A 22,064-nucleotide genomic window follows, 5' to 3' on the forward strand; every position below is an offset into this window, starting at 1 on the left:
CTTTAACCCTTCTGGATTAAAGACTGAGCTTCTTCAGGGAAGAAATGCAGACTGGGTGTTGCTTAAAAGTGGAGTCTCTTCTGGGAATTTTTTCAATTGAATTCACTCTATCAACCATGATTTATACAAGAAGTCAGTCAGAAACATCTGGTCAAGGCTCAACCTATTAAAACTTATTCAACAAATATTAAACAAACTTTTAAGTTTCCGTTTTATAGCAAAACTGTATTTTAGTTAGTTTGTGCTACTTGAGATTTCCAGAGCAGAGTTGGCTGGAAGGCCTGTATTTCCCACAGGCGTCCACTAGGAGGCAGCAATTCTACCAGTTTGACGCCGCTGTCATGGCAACGCACCACCGGACAGCGTCACTACTTCCTGAAGCTCACGTTGTTGCTGACATCAGAAGCTCGACTCCACGGGAAAAAAAAAAACTCAGCCTCTCAGTTGTGTAGTGTGTGTTGAGACAAGCAAAGCGCAGGTCGCAAAAACTTTCCCCTGCATCCCATCTGCCGTTGTAGTTTATTCCGTCGGGAAAACGCGACCTCTCGTTCTGGATTATGCACCTTTGAAGCTCCTTCTTCCTAAAGTAGCGCTTGTTCAGGTTGTTTCTGCGCTTCAGTACTGAGCGCAGTTTCCGGATTTCAGCCCACTGTTTCGGCAAGATTTGCTCTGCATCTGTTTGGAATTTTTTTTGTCTCTCTCTGCTGTTCAACTGTTTTAAATTGCAGCACAAAAACCCAACCAGCTTCAGTAATCCTGCATTCATAACAGGAACATGGACACATTCACACAGCGAGGTAAGATTTGAAGAAAAAGAATTCTTCCCATTGCTTTTACAGTTTCCTGTTTTGCAGCAGTCTCAACGCCTGGACAGTAAAATGATAAAATTAATGATCAGTGTCGGAATTGATGCGGTAACAAATCAGAATAGAGGCATGTGCAGCAACCTGCTGGCTGCAGCCTTACTTTACAGGCCTTCTGGGAAGTGAAAACACTTGGTTGGACATCCCAATAGGTGTTAATGCCACTGTTTCTTTAGTAGATGTGAATATGGAGAAGCTCAGGGTACAGAAGGCAGGTATAATGTTTGATTCATTATCAGTATTTCTTAATAAAAAAATGAAGTTAAACTTGTTCAGAGTGCATTGTGATAATAACACATAGTTTTAATATTAGATGGCATTGGCATCTATAGGTGGGACTGAATTCTGGAAAGTCGTCATTGCAAGCTTGCAGACTTATGACCTGTTGTAATTCCTCCATGACTTCTCTGACTTTCAATCACCAGCTAAACTGGCTGAATCTTTAAAACTGCTTCACACTTATTTTTTTTTTTTTACCATCCATCTAAACGGTCTTCCTCTTCCCTCTTTAATCTGGTCATTGCATTTTCAAAGATTTTGGGTTCATGCTGAGGCCATTGTAAAGTAAAAGTGACAAGGATGCTGCGCTCCACATGTGTATTTGAGGGCGGCGAATCTCTGAGACCATGTACCAAATGAATTTAATCAAGCCATCAACTTCATCTGATCAAATCAGCCTGAGATACAAGACGGAGCCAGAGCAGCAAACTGATGGATGAGTTTATCAGTGCTTTGGCAGGCCCCCGGGCTCAGGAACAACCATAAAAGCAGGAGCCAAATTGTCAGGTGGAAACCGCCCACTGATAGGAGTTGGTGTGCCTCTGATAAAACAATCCACTGAGCTGATAATAACACTGGATCCCACAGTAAATGCCACCACAGAAAGATGAAGTGATTATTAATGGTATTATGATTGGACATATGAAGAAAGTGGCAAGAAGAGTAAACGTTGACTTGTTGCAGGAGTAGTTGATGGGAAGAGAGTTTTAGGGTGTGTTTACTTCTTAAGAGCAGTAAATAGAAATGCATCATGTGTTTGAGATTCCTTTCAAACAAGCCACGTTCTTACTCCCCAACAGATTGCTTAAAGGAATGATAACTCTTTAACATCCTGCTGTCACATCTCAGAACTAGTTTCCATGCAAGTCATTAGCTGAGCGTTATAATGAGAGCGAACATGACCTTGGTTCCTTCATGCTGTCTGCTCTGGAAGGATTGTGAAGCTGCGCTATCATATGCTGGATATGCAGAAGCTTGACGACTTGCCAGACGCCCACTGACCAGAGAGCTGCTGGTCAAAGGTTACAATGAATCATGTGGAGTGAATCATTATATTCTCCTCAAAACTCTCTTCAAGATGTTGCCTTTTGAGTAGAAAACCGAAGGCTTGATTTTAAGTCATTAGACACAATAAATCACTGGTAAAGACATGCACAGCAGAGATGCTTTTGTGGAAAGAAAAAGAAGAGTCATAAAGCTTGGATTAAAAGTTTTTCAATCTTCACATTTCCAAATTTGGATACTATCTGGCTTATTTCTTTCCACTTTCATTGCAGTACCCTTATTAATCTGTCTTTTTGCATCCAAGTTCATTTTAAAAACCATCTTTGCAGAGACACAGTGAGGTCCAGAAGTGAGGGATGATGTCCTGCTAAAGCTCAGGACCTGTTTTATCAGGACATTGATGACGTATCATAATCAGCATAGTCATCATAAGTCCAGTGTATCCAATGTAGCAAACTGATTCAGCACTCATTTGTAGACAAAGTTTTAGTGAGTTTGACTTTTTGTCCATTGGTTTGGGATTACCAGTAAGACCTGAGCTTTAATCATGATGACATCATTAATATAGGAGGGCTAGACTGGTGTAAGTAAACAATCCACCAGCCAGGAGTGTGTGACTGTTGTTTTTGTAGAAATACATCTGTTTGCTTTACAGATTACTGGTTCTGAGGTTGTGTTGTGCTAACTGGTTGACTGGCTCCTTGAGAGAGTCAGAGGAAGTAAGGAGCAGGCAGAGGATCCAGAATTTCTGCAGGATTCAGATCTTTATGGTAGACAGACGTGTGTGAAGTAAAAAAATAATGTGCTTCTGGACATAAAACAGAGCATGTTAATTGCAATAAGTGGTTCTTTATTACTACTTTGCACAAACTGCCCGAACAACAGGACTGAATGTGAACAAAGTGAAACAGTCTGAGTGCTCTATGGAGTCAGTCTGGGTCACCACACTTTATCTGGAAAAGTCCAGCCCCCGCCGCTCTAGAAACTCAGAGGAAGTTGTCCCAATTGAGCTTTGTCTGCACGGCCTGTCTGGCCGTAAATACAATGCCATGATCAGCAGTGGAGCCTGAGGCTGCAAGGATAACCGGATAGACAACATATAGTCAGGGTGGCTCATGCAGTAACACAGAGGACAAGTGTATGTATGTCATTATGTAAAATACTGCAACAGATCAGTCGCCACAGTTTTTCACGTCTGCCTGCTGCCAATGTCTTATATTAATGTATAAATAAGGATTTAAATGAGTATGTAGTTTGCAGAACAGACAGGGGAGAAATTGTGCCATGAAAAAGGCTTTTAATTTTTTTGTTAGATTTTTACTGTCACAATCACTCAGTCTCATAAAAGGCAGATATACATAGATAAGCTACCTGGTGGTGAAGCTGAAAGAGCTTCTTGCGTCCTTGTGAACTACAGCTGTTTTTGAAACACTGCCTTGTGAAATGGATTGACGTGAATAAACTACGTCTCTGCTTGGCTCCATTTGGGTGGAGAAACACAATGAGTGAATGTGCTTGTAACAGCAAGTCATCTCATAATGAAAAACATGGCTTATTTTACAGATCACACAGATTCCCTTCTGTTGGAGAATATGGTTGTGGTGATCCAGGGAGTAGGTGTATTGTCGACAACAGGAGAATAACTTGTTCATTTGGCTATTTTTAGCTAGTGTTGCATGGATGATGAGGGTTCTCAGACAGATCAACTTATCTCTGTGCTAATAGAGCCATTAGTTTCTCTGAAATGGATCCCCTTACACTGGAGTCTGATTGGATGGAGTTAGAATAATGCATCCAGCTCCACTATTTGAGATATAATTAAACCACTTTGTCCAATTACTACTATTGTGTCCTTTGAATGGCACTGTAGAAGAACAGGATACATGAACCCAATGCTAACTGTTAACATTATATTTGATAATGTTGCATGCTTTTCTCAGAACCTAATTTTACAACTACAGGATCGAACTTGAACTAAGCTAGCAGTTGTAGCATAGCTGCTAGCTTAACCAGCCCAAGGTTAATAGACTTTTAACTACAGCATAATCACATGCTGCTAGCTGGCAGCTAAGCTACAGCTAGCTTAAGTAAGTAAGTAAATAAATGTTTATTTACATCGCACTTTTCAAGGTAAATATCACAAAGTGCTTGGCAATGAAACATAAAAACTTAAAACAGCTATAACATAAAGACAAATAAAACTAAGTAAAAGCAAAAACCAGCACAAGGTTAATAGACTTATAACGGCAGTATAATCACAGGCTGTTGGATAATGTTCACTATCATAAATGCAGTAAGCTACTTTGCTTTTAAACTTGAAATAAATCTAACTTGCAACAGTAATGGGTTTTTTTTGTGTGTTTTGGGGTACAAACTAAAATCTTGAGGACTACTATCTACCAGGGTTTTAGATGTTTCCCTCTTCAACACACCTGATATAAATTAAGTGGAAAAAGATAATTATTACAAGATAATTATTATTTTATTGTCACATTGCTATTGCATCTTCGTAGATTCCAGTGCTTCATGTTTGAAACCAGATTGGCATAATTTTGTTGTGCTGGGACAATAAATGATTCTGATTCTGATGCTATGATTTTGAAAAAACCAAATGTTCAGATCCATTAGTAATGTTAACTACAGATGTGAAGACAATGGGCAATGGTTGCTTGTTTAATTTAATGTGAGTTTTTTTAGTTGGTTGAATTTTACTTGTGGTTTTGAAAGAGAGATGCTTTATCCAGCCACCTGCCTTTTTCCAGACGAAAGACTTCCCATATTATTCTGTGAAACAACACCTCTGCCATGTTAGAATAATAATCCACAGAATAATTTTTGAAAAATTGTGAGTTGCAGGCCAGTCCTAATGAAAGATGATGGCATTTTACTATAAAGGCTGAGATTTTTAGGTGAGGTCTATGTCAGTGTGGTTGACCAGTCGTGCCAGAAATTTGGCTGACATGCAAACCGTTTTCTGGTTCTAACCGAGCCAAAATGAGATTGTCAACATTTTCTCCCTTAGATGTTTTGGTTCAGCATCATGCATTTACTGCAGATTGGCAGATGGCACCCTAATCTCTTATCACCACTATCTGAAAGTTATATTTAACTGAGATCTGGTAACTTTACAGGCTTTTGGATTTCAGAGAGTTTTCCCTGTACTAAGTATGAAATGAGCTCGATGACACGGCAAATTATTCTGCTGAAAGTATCTATTAGAGGATGATGAATTCATTAAGTGAAAGACATGGCAATCAATAAGGCTCAGTTAGACTCTGGCAACAACCTCAGCCTGGATTCTAGATGTAATGCTGAGTAGAGTCTTTCCTGTCTTGTTATCAATGCTAAATTCTTCTCTTATCATCTCAGTGTTGCAGTAGAAAAAGTGGTCACAATTATGTTTGTTTTTTTTTTAAATAATTTTTTGTTTAACTTCAGTTTTTCACTCTTACGAATGTGCTTCATGCTTCAGTATTTTATGCATTCAAATGTGCTCCGCAGCATGCCTGTGTAACTATATATATACACATTTTTTTAAGTTATTGTTGCCTTTCTGTCAACTTGAGCTAAACCCAGCTGTATGAGTAATGACTTCACCTAAAAAAAAGAAAGAATCCTTTATTTGAAGTAAAACATGGATTTTGTGCCAGACGATGGGAAGAACTCTCTTGATGTGCTGTAGGAAAGAGTCATTAAGCCTTCTATCTCATTGAAAAGCTTGGATCTCCTCTCAGAAATAAATCCTGCGAGACAAAGCAAGGGGAGCCAAGGTTAAGATAAATGAGCACTTAAGCCCATACATGGAGTGATGTTCTCCCGCCCACACACTCTCAACACCAGGTCCTCAAGGGTGTCCCAGCTTAGAAAGCCGTCAGTGGACTTATTAGTGAGCAAGACGACACACTGTATTGTCTTACTTCCCAGAATCTGCAAGTGTGACCCTTCTGACTCATGTTGGGTGGCCACAGCTCAGTTTTTGGCAAGTGTTCATCAGACACGACACCCCCAGCGCTGACCTTTTTCAAAAAGAGTAAGTCACCTAAATAGCTATGGCTCACTAATCACCCTTCATTTCCTGACTGAGCGGCCATCCAGGCAGCCCACTGGTTTTGTGACGTCAGGTCTGGCCTGCATTGTGTGAGGCCTCGTTACAACCTGTATTTTCACCTGATCTTATCACATCAGACACATGTAAATATGTTCAGACAGCAGCAAATGGTTTCGGTCTAATGTCAGTTTGGATGTGTTGACTTCCACTACCATCTTTTTTTTTTTTTTTTTTTTTTAAGGCCTTCCACTACCATCCAGATGATCCATGTCTTTTCACATTATCCTATTTGATGATGAAAGAAAAAAATGTTTAAGACTTTATCTTCAATTTGGATGTTTTTCAAATCTCCGTGTCAAATCAAAATGAGCCACTCCTTGTTTTAGTTCCATACTTGTGCCGATATCGGAGGGGTATTCATTTCCTATTTTAACGCTCTGCAAGTAAGAGAGTCAGAGTTTTTCTTAAAATGTCAAAGCGCTCTCGTGAATGACTACAGGCTGGTCACTTAGTTGGAGCCACCCTGTCATTGATAAGAAGCAGATTTTCCAAGAAAAAGTTAACTGTCAACATGGATTTTCCACAGTTGGTTCCAATGAAAATCAGCTTTTTGCGCCAAGGGAGCAACAAACGGACACTCTGCATATCTTCCATAGATCGACACTTACTGAAAGCTGCAATTGTCTTTTGGATTGTCTGTTCTGGTGTCTGATGGACAGAGAAAACCCAATGAACCCCAAAACTTTTAGAGCTTGACCCCTGAAATGGGGACTTCTCTGGGACTCCACATGAGTGATGTAAGACATGAGTTCATACAGCTGAGACCAGCAGGCAGCTGGAGAGCAAACCCAACAGTTCTCTGGTCTAAAAGGATAGTGTTTCCCTTGGAGACGAAGTCCAACGTCACGGTGTTTACTTGGTTATGGAGTGATGTAAGAGCTGAAAGATGTCAGTGTGTGCACACAAGCATACACATGCTGACTTGTGTAGTCTTGGCTGCAATCTCCTTTCAGTCTTTCCACAAATAAAAAACAAAAAAATGCAGTTTGCTTTTAGGATTTTGACTCTGCTTTAAAAAAAAATATATATATATATATATTTATCACTATTCACTATGTTTTATTTCATTCACCTGCCTCACCTCAACTCTCATCCTGCTCTGTCCTCTTCTTGTCTTTTCTAAATGAACTGCAAGTTGTTTGAAACAAGAGCCCTTTAGGTGATTTTAGCCACATTAGACAGTAAGGTATGTTTGAACACTCCTGGATGTGCATAGCGTTAGCAGGTTTGCCTTACACACACTTGACAGGCAGTCTTCTCACTGAGGACGCACTGCTGCTGAGCAACAGGAACTGGTTGTGATTTACCATTTGATCCTCAACAAGCAGGGCTGTCATATTGCCCGTCCGCCAAGAAGTGTGAGGAGAATTGGGCTGGCGATCAGTGGCCACCACTAGCCTGGCATCATTCTGGACAGAGGGGCGAAACAGATGGGCCATCTGGTGACTTGCTGGCTCAGGACTGAGGCTCCTGTGTGTATGTGTGTGTGGAGCATCAACAGACTGGGTGGCATGGTGCTGGAGGGCCACCTGTCTTGTTGCTGTTCTTCATTTCTTTCATGTGTGGTCAAAAGCAGCATACAAGCACAGCCTGATACAGAGCTTAGCTGTGACATATTTCTTTCCCTTTGCATCTATGCCACCTTTTTAACAACCACTTCCTGATTCAAGTTTGCCTACATTATCATTCGGCCTACTGAAGCATGCCTGTTTGTTATATTACATTTAAATCGCATATCATTACTTACAAGCACTGACTCTGTGTAATCCTATCCAAACTCTGTTTGAACCCTGTGACTGTACCCTTCAGGTTGCTTTTATGATATGTTTTCTGGCTAAGACAAAAGCAGAAAGTGTTTATGTCTCTGCAGAGCAGCTGGATCATTGATGCATACCATACACGGTGCTGTTTGACTTAGAAACATGCGGCGTAAACACCGGAGAAAGCCAAGCAACTTTGAGAAGCTACATTTGTCAGGGAAATTGGATTTTCTTTTCTAATTTTGATTAGTTTGTCTGTTTTCTGTTGCTTTGAGGTGTAAATGAGGTATGAAGGTGCTCTCACTATCTCCCATTGATAGTGACGTGCTTGGCTTTTAAATAGGGATGAGCAGTTGATCATATGAATGTGTGTGGTTCGTTGCAAAATGAAGCATAAAATATTGTTCCGACAGTAGAAGAGAGGGGTTTTTTTCTGCAGTACTGGCATCAAATGTTTGCTTCCGTGACATCGTACGTGATAGACTTCAGCCACTGACGACAGTAGCTGTCATTGTGTTTTTTGTAGCAACAAGCAGTCATTAGCCGCTGTAACTGTTTCTGTTCCATTACAGTTTATTGGTTAGTATTAGCTAAAACCTTAATACTAAAACATCCCCAGAATAACCCACGTGTCTCAAGATCCAGCCTACATATCATCTTTCCAGAAAAATCAATATGAACCTTCGATTGATGCTGTAAATGTGGAGCAAAGTAGCTCATAACCACAATACCACAACACAGAAGTGCAGCTGTTTCTGCAGTTTCTCTTCCTCTTTTTCTAATTTTGCATTCAAAGAAGAAACAAAATGTTTCCCAAAGCATTTGTGTGAGAAAAATCTGCTAGCAGGTCAGGTTTTAATGTAAAAGTCTTTTAAAACGGCCAAGTTTTCTCTTTGGCCATTTATTTGGTTGTGAACAGTGAAGCACGTACCGTGAGAAGAAAATAATTCTTCTGTCATGGACGACACTGCTGATTTTCTGCTCTTCTGTCAGTAACTAAATGCTCAAAGAAGGAATTTGCATTGTTTTGTTTTCTTTTTCCAAAGCAAACGGTCTTCACCTGAGGGAACTGCTGTTGAAAACACTCACACCTACTGCCTTGCTGTGTCATGAATGTCCTCCATGATCAAATGCAAAAAAATTCTCCCTCTGATGGTGCATTTTAAACGTGGCAATTCACAGCATCAAAAAAAAAAAGACTGGAGTTACCAGTATTAAATGCAGCTCTTGGATTATTTTATATATTTCAGAAAAAAAATGCTTATCTCAAGAGAGCGTGTTAAAGAATTTTTTAAAATATGAATAACAAAAGCAGGGAAATTAAGCTTTGTGTTGGTGTTGCCACTGATGTCCTGTTACAAATGCACATTATCATTTTAATGGTGAGAGTTGCCAGTCAAACATTATGTTGTACTTGTATAACAAATGTGGTTCCTTCATCTTGGTGAAAATGTTTGTGTAAAAATGTTTGTGAATGTTAAAAATGTAACTTTGTATTCTTTGTTTGTTTCTCAGGGTGAAATCTTTTCCGAGAGAAGTTGAGCTCTGTGCTCAAGTTCAACAAGGTCACTTCCTGATGATGACAGTAGATATGGGTGAGTAATGTTTGAAAAGAGGTAGTTGTAAAATGTGTACGTACTGAAATGTGTGCATTCACACACACACACACCTCAGAAAGAGCAATATGGTTGAAAATGATGCTCACTGGGGCAAGAAAAAGTGTGGGGTTTTCCTCAAAAAAGTGATTTTTTTGAAAGATTTTAAAAAGTGATTGCATGTGGAAACTTACCTGGAACTGAAAGGCTGGCACTATATACCACACAGACATGGATAATACACAAAATACTTGTGAAGTACCTTTATTAATCTTTACACCACTGAAATGGAACTGAAAATAAACAGAGTAGGAGTACTTGTGAGCACACTCATCCACTCCTACTTCCGCGAAAAAAAAAAAGTCACGTAGCCATCCACATTTAGTGTTGCACCATACAATGCCAGCTAAACAATATGTTTTATCTTGTGGTATAAGTGTGTGTGTGCAAGACATAGAAGTTATAAGAGTTTCAGCCGGTTGCTGTGTAAACAAAACCCACAATATCAGACCAATATCTTTTGGCCATTCTTTCTGTGGAGAACCCATGTGCATGACCAGTATTCATAACGCAGCTTATTTCCAGTGTGATCCAAAACTATGTTCTTTATTTTTTTCTACAGATGACGGTCTCCAAAATGGACCTGGACAGCACAGGAACACACAAGGTAAATACACAAAAATGAAACACAAGTGTCGATTAAGTCAGAGGTATCGCATTATACATCTTTTTTTTTCTTTTTTCATAAAGCGTATATAAGGTAGATATGGTTTGTATGGACCTAAATAGTTCCTTAATCAAAGTGTTACCCTTTTAAAAGGATTACTAAAACAAATTTAAAAAAAGTTTAGCTACCTTTTAAATTCTTGGTTTTTCAGCGAGCCCAGACAGATTAACAAAACTTTTGCACAGCTAACTTTTAGCTGCTAACCATTAGATTTTATGCTGAGCCAAATTAAGATAAACTACATTGTGCTAAGCACCCTGAGAACTGAACTGAGCACATATAGATTAGGAAATTAATGCTTGGTGGATTTATTCTTTGTTGTAACAATGCTTCCTGAAAAAAAAAAAATTACACCTCTGGAAAGTCTTTTTCTTTCCATTTTAAATATTGGCTCATTTGTATGGAAAATAAATTTGTGTGATGGGTAACACAGTTTGTTGTCTTTTTGCCAAACCAAGTTAAGATACGATAAACTATGCTAACTTCAAGAGGGAATAATTTGTTCTGCTATTCTTGATTCTTGTGTGAGGTCATTTGAAGAACAAAATGACTCGTTAGTCAGTAAAATCTATAAACTAGCTACAACGTTGTTTAGGCCGCAGGATTTAAATTGTGCGAAAAAACTAGCTGCTTATAGCCAAGAAATGATGGTACAACCTCTGCTGCCTGGCACCTCTTCCTCATGCTGGTAACCAGTTTGGTCTCACACACTGCTGTGGGTTGATACCCCATTCTTCAACCAGTGTTTGTAGCAAGTCAGCCAATGTGGTTGTGTTAAATGGGGTTGAGGTCAAAATCTTTTTTGGCAAGCCATTTCTTTGTCTTCTCTCCCCAAATTCTGTAGGTTGTCTCAGATAAATCCTGCTCTGTGGGAGTGAGCTTTGTCATCTTAGTGACCAGAGTTTAGTCCTAGGCTGTGGCGATATGGCATTGCCACTGGTTGCAGAATCCCCATCTCAATATATTGCTGCCTCTGGTTCCATAAGTGCTGATAGGGTTTGGGTGTATTTTCACGTGTTGTCGTCTTCTTGAGATGCCAGTTTTAAGGCCTTTAGCTAACATCCTCCATTAAACTTCAATTTGTTGATGGCATGCTCAAAGCAGACATCCAACACTCCATTGTAACGAGGTCTGAGCTCACAGATGCTGCTCATCAGCTGCCAATAAAGTGCCTGAACAGCAGTCAATTGTAGAACAAGCTGTTTGACATTGACCAAGAAGATTTGGAAATTTTTTTCATGGACCAAAACCCTCTATTATTCCACACACATATGTTTTGGTTGTGCGCTAAACCTACAATGCACTTAGTTTGCAGTCTATTTCCTGCATTTGGTCCATTGGAAACAGACTGAGTCTGCTTCTTCGATCCAATTGGGATTTCGTATTGCAAATTCAAATTTCCCCAAACCAAGTGGACTTTCCGAGTACACAGACTGATTCAAATCAAAAGGCTGATGTGAATGTGCCCAAAATTGTCCTTGTTTTCCTTGTATGTGTTATATTTACCACACATTCCAGTGAAAATACTATAAATAGGCCTTGAAGTATCAAAAATGTCTCTCTTCAAAAAGCAAATGTGCATGTTTGCCAAGAACTCCTTTCCATTACATTACCTTTCCATTACAGGAGGGGTAATGAATGCAGTTTCAGGCTTAGGGAAGGAATGCCTCAGCCTTCATATTAAATAGAAACATTCCCCCTCTGTCAAAACTTTGAGTACAAACCTTGTGCAAACAATAATTGCACAACTATGGTCACACACCTACAATACTTTGCATTACATCAGATTTTTTACTCTTGGCGAAAGATTAACCTTAAGGGTTTAAACATTACATCCATTAGGTGTTGAATTAGGTGTTGACTGCACCGCAGTTTCAGCAAACAGCACGATATGCAGAGATGTATGTTTCTTCTGCACTTCACTTATGATGACAGGCGTGTGTGCCTCTTTGTGTGTGTTCTGCGTCAGAAATTGGACCTTACTGCCGCTGCAGCATGAGGACACATTTGGCTCCAGCTGCTAATCCTACTGAATGCCTTTGCCATGATGTGTCTCTCGGCATCAGGAAATCCCCTCAGTGTCTTCACTGAGGCAGCTTGGCTCATTCAAACTCACAGCCGTTGCCTTGTTGGTTCTTACACTCTCTTGGCTTTCGAGTTGCAGCACTGGTGTCTTAAAACCAGAGCTATTCTCTAAACCAACAAGAAGCAGTAGTCTGTGCCTGCAACTTCCTCTCCAAACAACTTTAGCTGCACTTGTTTCAGGTTGAACGGCCCTTTCAGCCGACTGTCTCCTTTAATATCAGTTGTCTTGGATTGGAGTTCCTGTTCCATTTCATCTCCTGCCACTTTCACAGTTCCCAGTGTCAGCCAGAGACAAGAAAAAGATGCAGAGTGATGATGCAATGTCCTGCAATCAGTCTTTTATTGTGTAATGTTGCTCATTCTGCCCTGCTTCCTGGAATTCCCCCTTTTCTTATGCTAGTCACATGTTGCCCAGAAAGCAACACAAAGCTCAGGAAGTGAACTGCAGGTATCACAACCCGTCCAAATGCTGGAAATAATTCTGGATCGCATGGCGTCCCCAAAGCTGCTGAACCCAGTTCATGAGGCTGTTTTGGCAGAGATGCGCTGTTGGTGTGTAAGCTGGTCGCTTTCCACTGTGCTGGTGGTTAGCCTTGGCTGGCCTCAGCCCGGCAGTGGCCGTGGACCAGGCCTGTGTGATGTAATAGCTTCATTTATAGACCAGCTCTGTGCAGCACCACGCATTTCTCACACTCTCACTGCCCCAGTCACCAGCACACTCTCACACTCTTCCCTCACTGCTATTATCCATAGGCTACAGAACAGGCCTCACACACACAAGCACTCACAAACACACACAGAAATACACGTGCAGGCCTCTGTTTGTTTTGTATCCTTGACTGCGAGTGCACCAGGGTAGTCTGGAGCTCTGGGGCAGTGGAGGCAGAGTTGAAATGACACGTCACCAGAGAGAGGCAGTGATAATGAAGGGTGCAGGTAGAGGAGGTGTTTGCAAGAGTTCCTGTTGAATTTGATTTACTTTTGCAGGATTGATTAAGCAGCTCTGATATACAAAATTATTAAATTTGCCATCCACTGTCTATTTTAAATGAAAAAGATTAAACTTCTTGTCAGAAGTTCGGACTTTTTATCATCATATTTTGTGCTCCAAATAATCAACTGATTCACTGAAGAATTGATGGTAAAATGAGGCGTTAATGGAAACGATAATCAGGTAGAGCTCGATGCTCATTAAAAAAATAAATAAGTCATTTGCGAGAAAAGTAGCAAAACAGAAATCTGCATATTTCATTAGAATCATGTAATCAACGTGGCATTGTTTCCACTGTTTGCCCTCGTGTCCTGAGTCAATCAGAACTCCATTCATTTCCTGATGCGATGTGGAGTAATAATGTGATTTGTCCAGCTCTGTATTCAGAGCAGAGACAGTGATTCACTTCCTTCCTGTTCCAAGAGGACAGGCTTAATTTGAGCGGTTAGTCGTCCATTGCTGCTGGCAGCATACATTATTACAAGTCCGACCTCCTTTGTTAGCTGGAACAGGGAGTTTTCAGAGTAAAACTGCAGGGTGATGGAGGAAAGTTACCTTCTATCACTTTGCCTATGGAAGTTTGTGTTGTTTATATGCTTAGGTGGGATTTTAAGATTTCTTCTTTTTCTTCATGTGCTTTACTTCTTAAACACGGTCAGGGCGGGAGGTACCAAAGGTGACTTGTCTGTTGTAGTTATCAGTGTTTTCATAAATTATAATGTTCTCATTAGGCAAACATGACCAGAGGTTAATATAATGAATTTGTTGCCAATCGTGACACAATTAAGCAGTCAATACTTTGATCGATCGATCATTCTCTCCAGAGAGATCAGTGCTCCCCTCTTTTTCTCTTTGTTTCCACTGTTTGCACAGGAGGTTGAGAAACAGTGGGTGTAACTTTTCTTATCACTCTGCATTATTTAGTTTCACTGAGAGTGAAGGGAGTATGCAGAGTTGTACGGCATTCCTTACTTCACTCCAGCTGCTATATTGGGATTGTCAAATAAGACCTCCACATATGTGTTTGTGCTGATGTGGCATGACCTCACTTTAAGCTAGCTGGCTAATGTAGACAGAGCTTCTTTGACCAGAACTGAAAGTTGGTTCTTGCTGGGGAAGATGTTTTCTAGAGAAATGTAGGGTTTAATTGAAAATAAGCACACCAAATAGGTGAAGCTTTGGGATAAATGTGCTACTACACCAGCTTAAGTTAGCTAATGCTAGCTAATGCTAGCTCTTTGTAACCGACACTAAGGTGTTTGCTTGAAGATGTCCACCTAGTCAAAGATCAAACTTTCTCTGACATTTTCAACCTTCTAAGAGCCAAGTTCTTCCAATTCAGAGACTTTAAGAATAGATGTGAACTATTTGTACTAAAACTTGTCTAATTCTGTTCTTCTAAAGATTTATTTAATGGATGCCTGAAACTTTTTTCCTTTCTGGCATTTCATTTATTCTTCACTTGTAGCACATATACTGATATTTATGCATCTTCACACATCTCACAAGTTTTATTATTTTATTGTGTCTATAAAAGTATACAAATTGTGGTTTCAGAGGTGTACTTGATCTATTTTGTCTTTGCTACTGTCAGTCAGTGGCATAAAATAGGCACAGGGCTCAAAACTTTATGGTGATGTAATGGTACAAATGTTTAGTTTGTAAGTGGGTACAATTAAAAAAGCTGTAAATAGTTTAAGATTAGACAAAAATAAAATTGGATTTTCACTCTGACTTTTAACACAAATAAAACAAATCAGTCTAATTAAGAATAATTTTTTCTTGTAAAAAACCAAATGAATGAGTGTCAGATTGTTCAAAGTTATACAGTTTTTGTGTAAAATGGGTCAGATATTTGCCCTAAGAGGCTGTAACTAAAGAATCAATCAGAATCTGTGTTCACCCTCACTTTTCCCAAAGGAACTGAATTTACGTAGAAATTGCCACTGTTTTCGTAAAGGAGCGTGTCAGGGGGAGGAAACCACATGAAACCAGATACAGGAAACATCTCCTCAGTGGGGCACCTTGTTTTTCAAGTCTATGTCCGTGTTAAGCAAAATGTAAAGGGCTAGTTCAGCCATGATAGGCAGTTTTTTTCCCTCTATGACTTCTAATATCACATCACTTCTTATGAAAATGGTCCTGGTGAGTTTTATGGTTTCAGATGATCAGACCTGAGCTGGCGGGAGACAGAGTCTGGGTGTTTGATAAGCTGTTCAGGTACTGCGAGAGGGAGAAAGTCAGATCGGTGCATCTGTAAACTGATCTTTTGATTGTGTGTCCTGTGACCCACGGATGAACTCAGACTGGCCTACTGTCAGCCAACAGCTGGCTGTAGAGTGAGAACCAGATCAAATGTTCTCTCAGACCCCATCTGCTATCTGCTGCCTCACCATTTCCAGCTCCAGACAATCCCAGTGGTCTTTCACACAGAGACACACAAAGATGTATTTCATTTTAAAGTAGCCATGTGGTCTTTCCTGTCTGTGCTGTTTGCATTGCACACACCTAAGCTGGTTTCACAGTAAGAAAAAAAAAAAAAAAAAAAAAAAGGAAAAAATCTTGCGTATGTGTGAGTTTTAATAATGCATATACTCATTACTCATTTATCTGAGAGGCAGACAGGGGCCGGGGTCAACGACCTCTTCTTTTTATCATAAGCACGCCGCTCAGATAATTGGTTCCATTAAAGTCTCTTGATATGGTAATGTCTGACATGCTCATCTGCATGATTGCCCTGTTTTCATGTGAGGGTGTGTGTGTCAGTTTATTTGTGTGGTAGAAATTGTGCAATGGGAGAAGGGAAGTGAAAAATGAGAGATTTAGCTCGCTGCTGGTTGCAAAATGAATGTGAAGATATGAGTGAAGACTGTAAACGTGACGTGTTTTTGGTTAAAGCTTAAATTAGAAATATGTCATGTCTTTGACTTGATCTTCTTGTTCAGCCTGCCGCCACTTTGACTATCCTTTAGTGAGGATTTGACAAAAGAGAGGCTCAGTAATTGTCTGAATTTTGTTCCTGTGGTATCTGCGATGAAATATCGACATGTTTAATAACTGAGCTCCAGGCGACCACATTGCCCTGTGTGACAGGCGCTCGTGCAGTTGATACACCTCTTGCATTATTAAACATCTTTGCCGCTTTACAGCTTTTGCACGAAGAATACAGAGTTTGAGTGATCGGCATTGCCAGACATATCTACAGTATCAGATTTCCTCCCCTCATATTTACCATGCAGAGAAAACTTTTTAGTTGTTTTGTTTATTTGTTTTTTCTATTTTTTTAATAGATTAAAAAAACAAAAAAAGAGTCCTTATGTGGTAAGTGAGGTATAACAGGATGGTTTCCATTAGTGGAAACTCCACAGATGGTATGAGAACAGGAAGTAACAGACCAGGTGTTGCCTCACTGCCTGATCTGAGCCAACACAAGCTTCGACATGACAAGTGATGGAATTCAGCTCATCCACAACACAAACAATGTCATGTTTTTGCCCCATTTCAACCTGTCAAGTGAGCTAAGAGCTGAAATTAAACAATAAAGAAGCATCTCTGTGGAGTTTGGTTGTAACGACTGTGTATCTGTTTTCCCTAGACGACGAGGAGGCGCTTAACTCCATCATGATGGACCTGGCTGCTTTGGGCCGCTGCTACACTCAGCACAACAGCCACAAGCCCAAGAGCAGAACTTTACTCTACAAACAGGTAGACATCACCAAAAAAATCTATCAAATTTGGGCTTTTACTCAAGCTTTGGTCATTTGCAGACAAAAAATAGCTGGACAAATAACTGGAGGTGTACAAAAATAACATGGTTTACACACAGGACTGTCCAAACAGCACAGAGCTGCATTATGCGTGTTTCAGAGCGGGCTGACTAGTGGCCTCTTTGGTCCGCTATCTTGCTCTGCACTTTACTTCTGCATCGTTCTTAATCATACGATAGAAATAAATTTAAAAAGTGCACTTTTTTTCCGGCGCATTTGAATCGAAGTCCAGCTAATCAGCAATTAGTGACTAATTTCAGCTTACTGGTAGATTAATTTGTGGCTAATATGAGTTCAGTCTGGACACAGATTTGAGCAAAGAAACTTTAAGAGGCACCTTTCAAGCTGGGAGAATGTTTGATCCTAAAATATCTCTGATCCAGTTGCAGTTTGTTAACTAGCTTCTTTTGCCCTTATCTGTCATTTGAGGTTTAGTCACAATACATCAGCTGTTGTTCTATCTGTTTTAGACTGACAGTTTGTGGGCTGTCTAAGTCAAATGAAGGTTATACTGTAGTTTTTGGAGAGTATGAGGCAAAAAGCAGCTGATTTTGAGTGTAGTACAAGCACGTTGCACTAATGATATTAATGTGTCATTGAGTTCATTCGCTACCAGATCCGACTCCAAATTTGTTTTGCAGAAATTTTAATCAGGCAGAAATTTGCGTGGGGGTTGAAATAAATCAAAGCTGTGCTAGTTCTTATTTCAGTCACTTTCAAAAAGGTGATTTACACAAGCAACGTTTAAAAAAACAAAAAAAAAAAAACAACAAAAAAAAAAAAACAAGCTGACACAGTTTGGACAGTTTATCATTTCTCCTTTCTGGAGACACTTCAGTGTCTCATTTAGACCCTTTAGTCACCTTGTGTTGCTCTCAGAAGTTGTTTCCTTGTGCATTTAGGGTCTTGTTGGTGGAATGATAATTGGCAAAACCTCTTAAAGCAGCAAAGTTTATGATGAGACATAAACAAACAGTGAGGAGCAGCGAGAGTTTCCGCTCCGATCGCTGCTTTCCTCTGCGAGCCGGGGTAAACCCCCTACTTTTTACCCAATCTCCTGCACTGATATGGTGACAGTGTTAGTTTATCACAATGACCTCATGCAGACTTACAGGCTCCTCCAGATTCCTGCTCCCTTTGGTAATGACTTTGAAGCGAATGCAGAAAGTGGAACGTGTCGTGCCATCCTTGAAGCTGATTTGGAGGAAAATACCTTTGTATTGCAGAACTAAACCAGCAAAAGAAGCCATGCATTGCCATGGCTTTTGCCACTATTTCTTGTCCAGTTCATCGTTTTCATTTATTAAGCTTGCCAAATCTCTCATACAGCCATGAATCATTTTAACTTTCCACTTCCATAACTCCCCTCTGTTGTTATTGTTCCTCTCAACAGGATTTAAGAGTCAAGCTGGAGCATGAGAGAGAAAAACGGTATGTTGGAACTTGTGTATTGTTTTTTCAACTCCTGTCCAAGCCTTAACTGTGTAGCTCGGATCTTTTCTTGTTATGCTTTGCCATGCCTGGGATTTTGTGTTTTAGGGAGGAAATCACAGCTACATGTCAGAGCAGCATAAAGAAAAGGAAAATTCCTGCATTGACATTTAGCTGGGGCCTTGTGTTTCCGACTAACTAGGGGGAAAAAAACACAGTGTGCTGGGGAGGAGTGTTAAAAAAGACAGAGAGTGCGCCAAGTGCTTCACTTCAGTGTCCAGTCTTTCAGCTACTCCCCGACTTAATTTTTCATGATTTTTTTGTGTATGTTTTCTCTCTGTCCTTCACATTCTTCGTCTCGCTCCCTCTCACACTGCCAGCTTCAGTAGGCAGAGCACAGCAACAAAAGCTTTGTGGATACAGTCTTACAAGGTGCTTTACAGTTTGTTTATCACGTTGGAGCAGCCAGTATAAATAACAGATCTTCTGAATGGAGGAGATTTTAGTTGGTGCTATTTTCCAAAACTGTAATTGCTGCATTGTTATTCCATGTATGGACACTGGGAGCTTTACACATCTGGCTTTAAGGTTTGCAGGCTAAGAAAGGGTCAGAGGCACTTTTATCACAATATGCGTGTTTTTTTTAATGCATTTTTGAAGTGTCAAATGAAAGAGGATTAAAGGAAATGGCAGAAATTGAATAAAAAAAAAAAGCCTCCACAGTTTTCCAAATATTTTCCATGATATAATATGCCATAATACAATATGATATAGATAAAGATTTGCTTCATGAAGTAGGGAGTCACCAGTAGTGTTTTTTTCAAACAAAGTACAAGTAAAACATTTAAGCACTTGCCATTATAAAAAACTTTGAGTACTAATAAATCCCACTACAGTTTACTGGTGATAAGTATAAACCAGAATGCCAGAAACTGCGTGATTAACAGTATAATATATTAACTAGGTCATGCTGTGGTCTTTCACTAAATACAAGCCTTGAAAAATCTTAGAATCCTCATAAATAAGGAGCCTTAAGTGTTTTTGGGTGGGTTTGGTTCATTTCTGTCACAAGACACCTCTCGCAGAAATAATGCCAATCATTATTATTATTAAATAGCACCAGTTATAACTTTGTTTCTTGACAGACAGCCATGAAAAATATAAAGTTTGAAAAATATCTTTATCTTCATAGATAAGGAGGATAATGTGGGTTTTGGTAGATTCAGTTGACTGCTATGACAAGGCACCTATATGCCCAAAATCAGTTTATCTTATCAACATAATGAGCCCGAGTACACCCACATAGTATTGGACCAATGCCTGGTATCCCTAAAATGAAGTAATCCCTCCATTTTTTTTCATCATGGCTGTTCTGGTACTGCGCCTTACCTCTGCAGGTTTTTTGGCACAGTAAGGGCATCAGCATTAGGGCTGCGGGGACCATCAACATCACACTGCGGGTATCTGTTTTGCAGATTCGGTTTCGGTTTGAGCTAATTTGACCCTAAGTGCAACCTGCCGGTGGCTAATGAATAAAAAGGAAGTTTAAAAAAAATTGGAAGTTAATGAATATAAGTTTGTTTCCTGGTTGTATCCCTATTTTTTTTATTGTAGTAAACATTTAAATTACATGACTGATCAGCTGTTTTCTCTATAAAAAGAAACATGGACAACTCTACATGAATTATTAAAGCACTTCTCTCTGTTCATAAACATTTGTTTCTTCATCTCTGAGTAGTTGTTTCTGCCTTTAACAACATTCAGGTTGTGAAAAAGCGGAGGGAAACTGAACAGATAGTAGAATATTTGCATTGATACTGCAGCACATAGACCAAAGTAACAGGCATCGGCTCGGTGGTTAGAAAAGCACAGGCTCAGAGGAAAGACAGAGAGAGAAGGGCAACGGCATATTTTCTGCAGCTTCAAACTGAGCCTCTCCACTTCTTCACAGTCCTAATTGGCTGCTGCTGAGGACGAGACAAGTTTTTCATGTTCCTGTCTCTCTGCGTTTCTGCTCCCTCTCCGTCTCACGGTTCTCTGCTCTTTCTCATGAGCTCCACACACACACACACACACACACACACACACACACACACACACACACACACACACACACACAGCTCGCTGAGAAGACAGCTCACTCTGGAAGACACCATTCATGGATTTGAAAAGGCAGTTGTTTTCATTATGGCAGTTCACACTTGATGCCGCCCCTTAGCTTTCCTTATATTAGGTTTGCTAAAACTTTTTCTTGTTTGACTTTGGTTTAAAAATATTATCAGCTCAGGGTAATCTATCAATATTGTCAATATCATACTTTAGCATTAGCATAACTCAAACATGGTATATTAATAAAATGATCGTTTAGTTGTTGCAGCGCTATTAGCACCGTATGTTTCTCTGTTTAGACTTGTTTTATGCTAAACTTTATTTTCTACTTGCTCTCGTCGGATTTTGAACAAGAGAATCTAATGTTGCAAAACCAGTGTGAATAACATGTTATAAGTGAGCAGCGTCTGCTGCACTCGAGGCATTCAGAGTCCCTGAGTCAGGAAAATCACATTGTCTGTCCACAATGGAATCAAACTGGAAGGTTGTTCTTTTTATTGGCAAGCAATGAAGGTTTTGGGCAGGAAATAGGAGCTACAGAGTGTCTCTCTTCCCCTGGCTCTGCCTAGGGGTCTCCTGCCAGAAAGCAAAGGAGCAGAGCCAGACCTTTATTCTTTGTGTGTGTACGATCATGATTTTGTTCGCCAGAGAAAGAGGAAAGAGAAAGCGAGTGTGCTGCGATGTGTGTTAGCATTCTTTTAACTCTGCAAATCCCTCTTTTTTTTTTCTTTTTTTCTTTTCCTCCCTCTCAACTCAGTTTGCCACATGCCTGCTCACATGCAGAGGAAGGAAAGCCATATCTTTTGGAGCAGCATCCTTCCACTACCCCCCCCCACATCCCACCAGCCCTTTATCACACACATCATCGCTGAATCTAAACAGAGACAGAGAGCGTTTAGCCGCGCCGCTGCACGCCTCTGATCTGCAGGCCTCTCTCTTCCCAGAATCCTCTCCTCAAATGAGGGTACCAATGAGGAGTCATTAAGATACGCAGAGCTTTGGCCTCTGATGAGGAAGCAATGGGATAAAAACAAGCCCTTTATCACGATACTATATAGAGATAGTGGACTGCAGATTCTTCAAAAGCTGAACATGGTTGGAGATTGTTTAAATAAAAGAAGGGGGGGGGGGGGGGTGTTGAAACACCGGAGAGAATCTCTTACTCTTTCTTTACTTTTTCAAGCTGTCTCCATTATTTCCCCTCTCACAGTCTGAAAGTATCTTCACGTCTTTGTATCTTTCACTCTGTCACTCTTTGAAAGAGGAGGGAAAGACACACATCCTGCTGCTTTTGCTGTCGCTCCAGTTTTTTTTTTTTTTTCCTCCCTTTCCTCTCAGGAAGTT

The 22,064-nt window shown here is 40.1% G+C and overlaps 1 protein-coding gene across 1 annotated transcript in view; it reads left to right on the forward strand.

The window, feature by feature from the left end:
- Window positions 1–466: 466 nt before the first annotated feature.
- map3k22 (mitogen-activated protein kinase kinase kinase 22) overlaps window positions 467–22,064 on the forward strand; it is a 36,890-nt gene continuing 15,292 nt past the window's right edge. The window contains exons 1-5 of the mRNA XM_079260020.1: window positions 467–797; window positions 9,531–9,610; window positions 10,233–10,277; window positions 17,009–17,118; window positions 18,574–18,611. Of these exons, the coding sequence (XP_079116146.1) occupies window positions 9,592–9,610; window positions 10,233–10,277; window positions 17,009–17,118; window positions 18,574–18,611 (212 nt within the window). The 5' untranslated portion in view covers window positions 467–797; window positions 9,531–9,591. The remainder of the gene's footprint in view (window positions 798–9,530; window positions 9,611–10,232; window positions 10,278–17,008; window positions 17,119–18,573; window positions 18,612–22,064) is intronic.

Source organism: Telmatherina bonti (assembly GCF_933228915.1).
Source record: "Telmatherina bonti genome assembly, chromosome: 20".
Classification (NCBI taxonomy): domain Eukaryota; kingdom Metazoa; phylum Chordata; class Actinopteri; order Atheriniformes; family Telmatherinidae; genus Telmatherina; species Telmatherina bonti.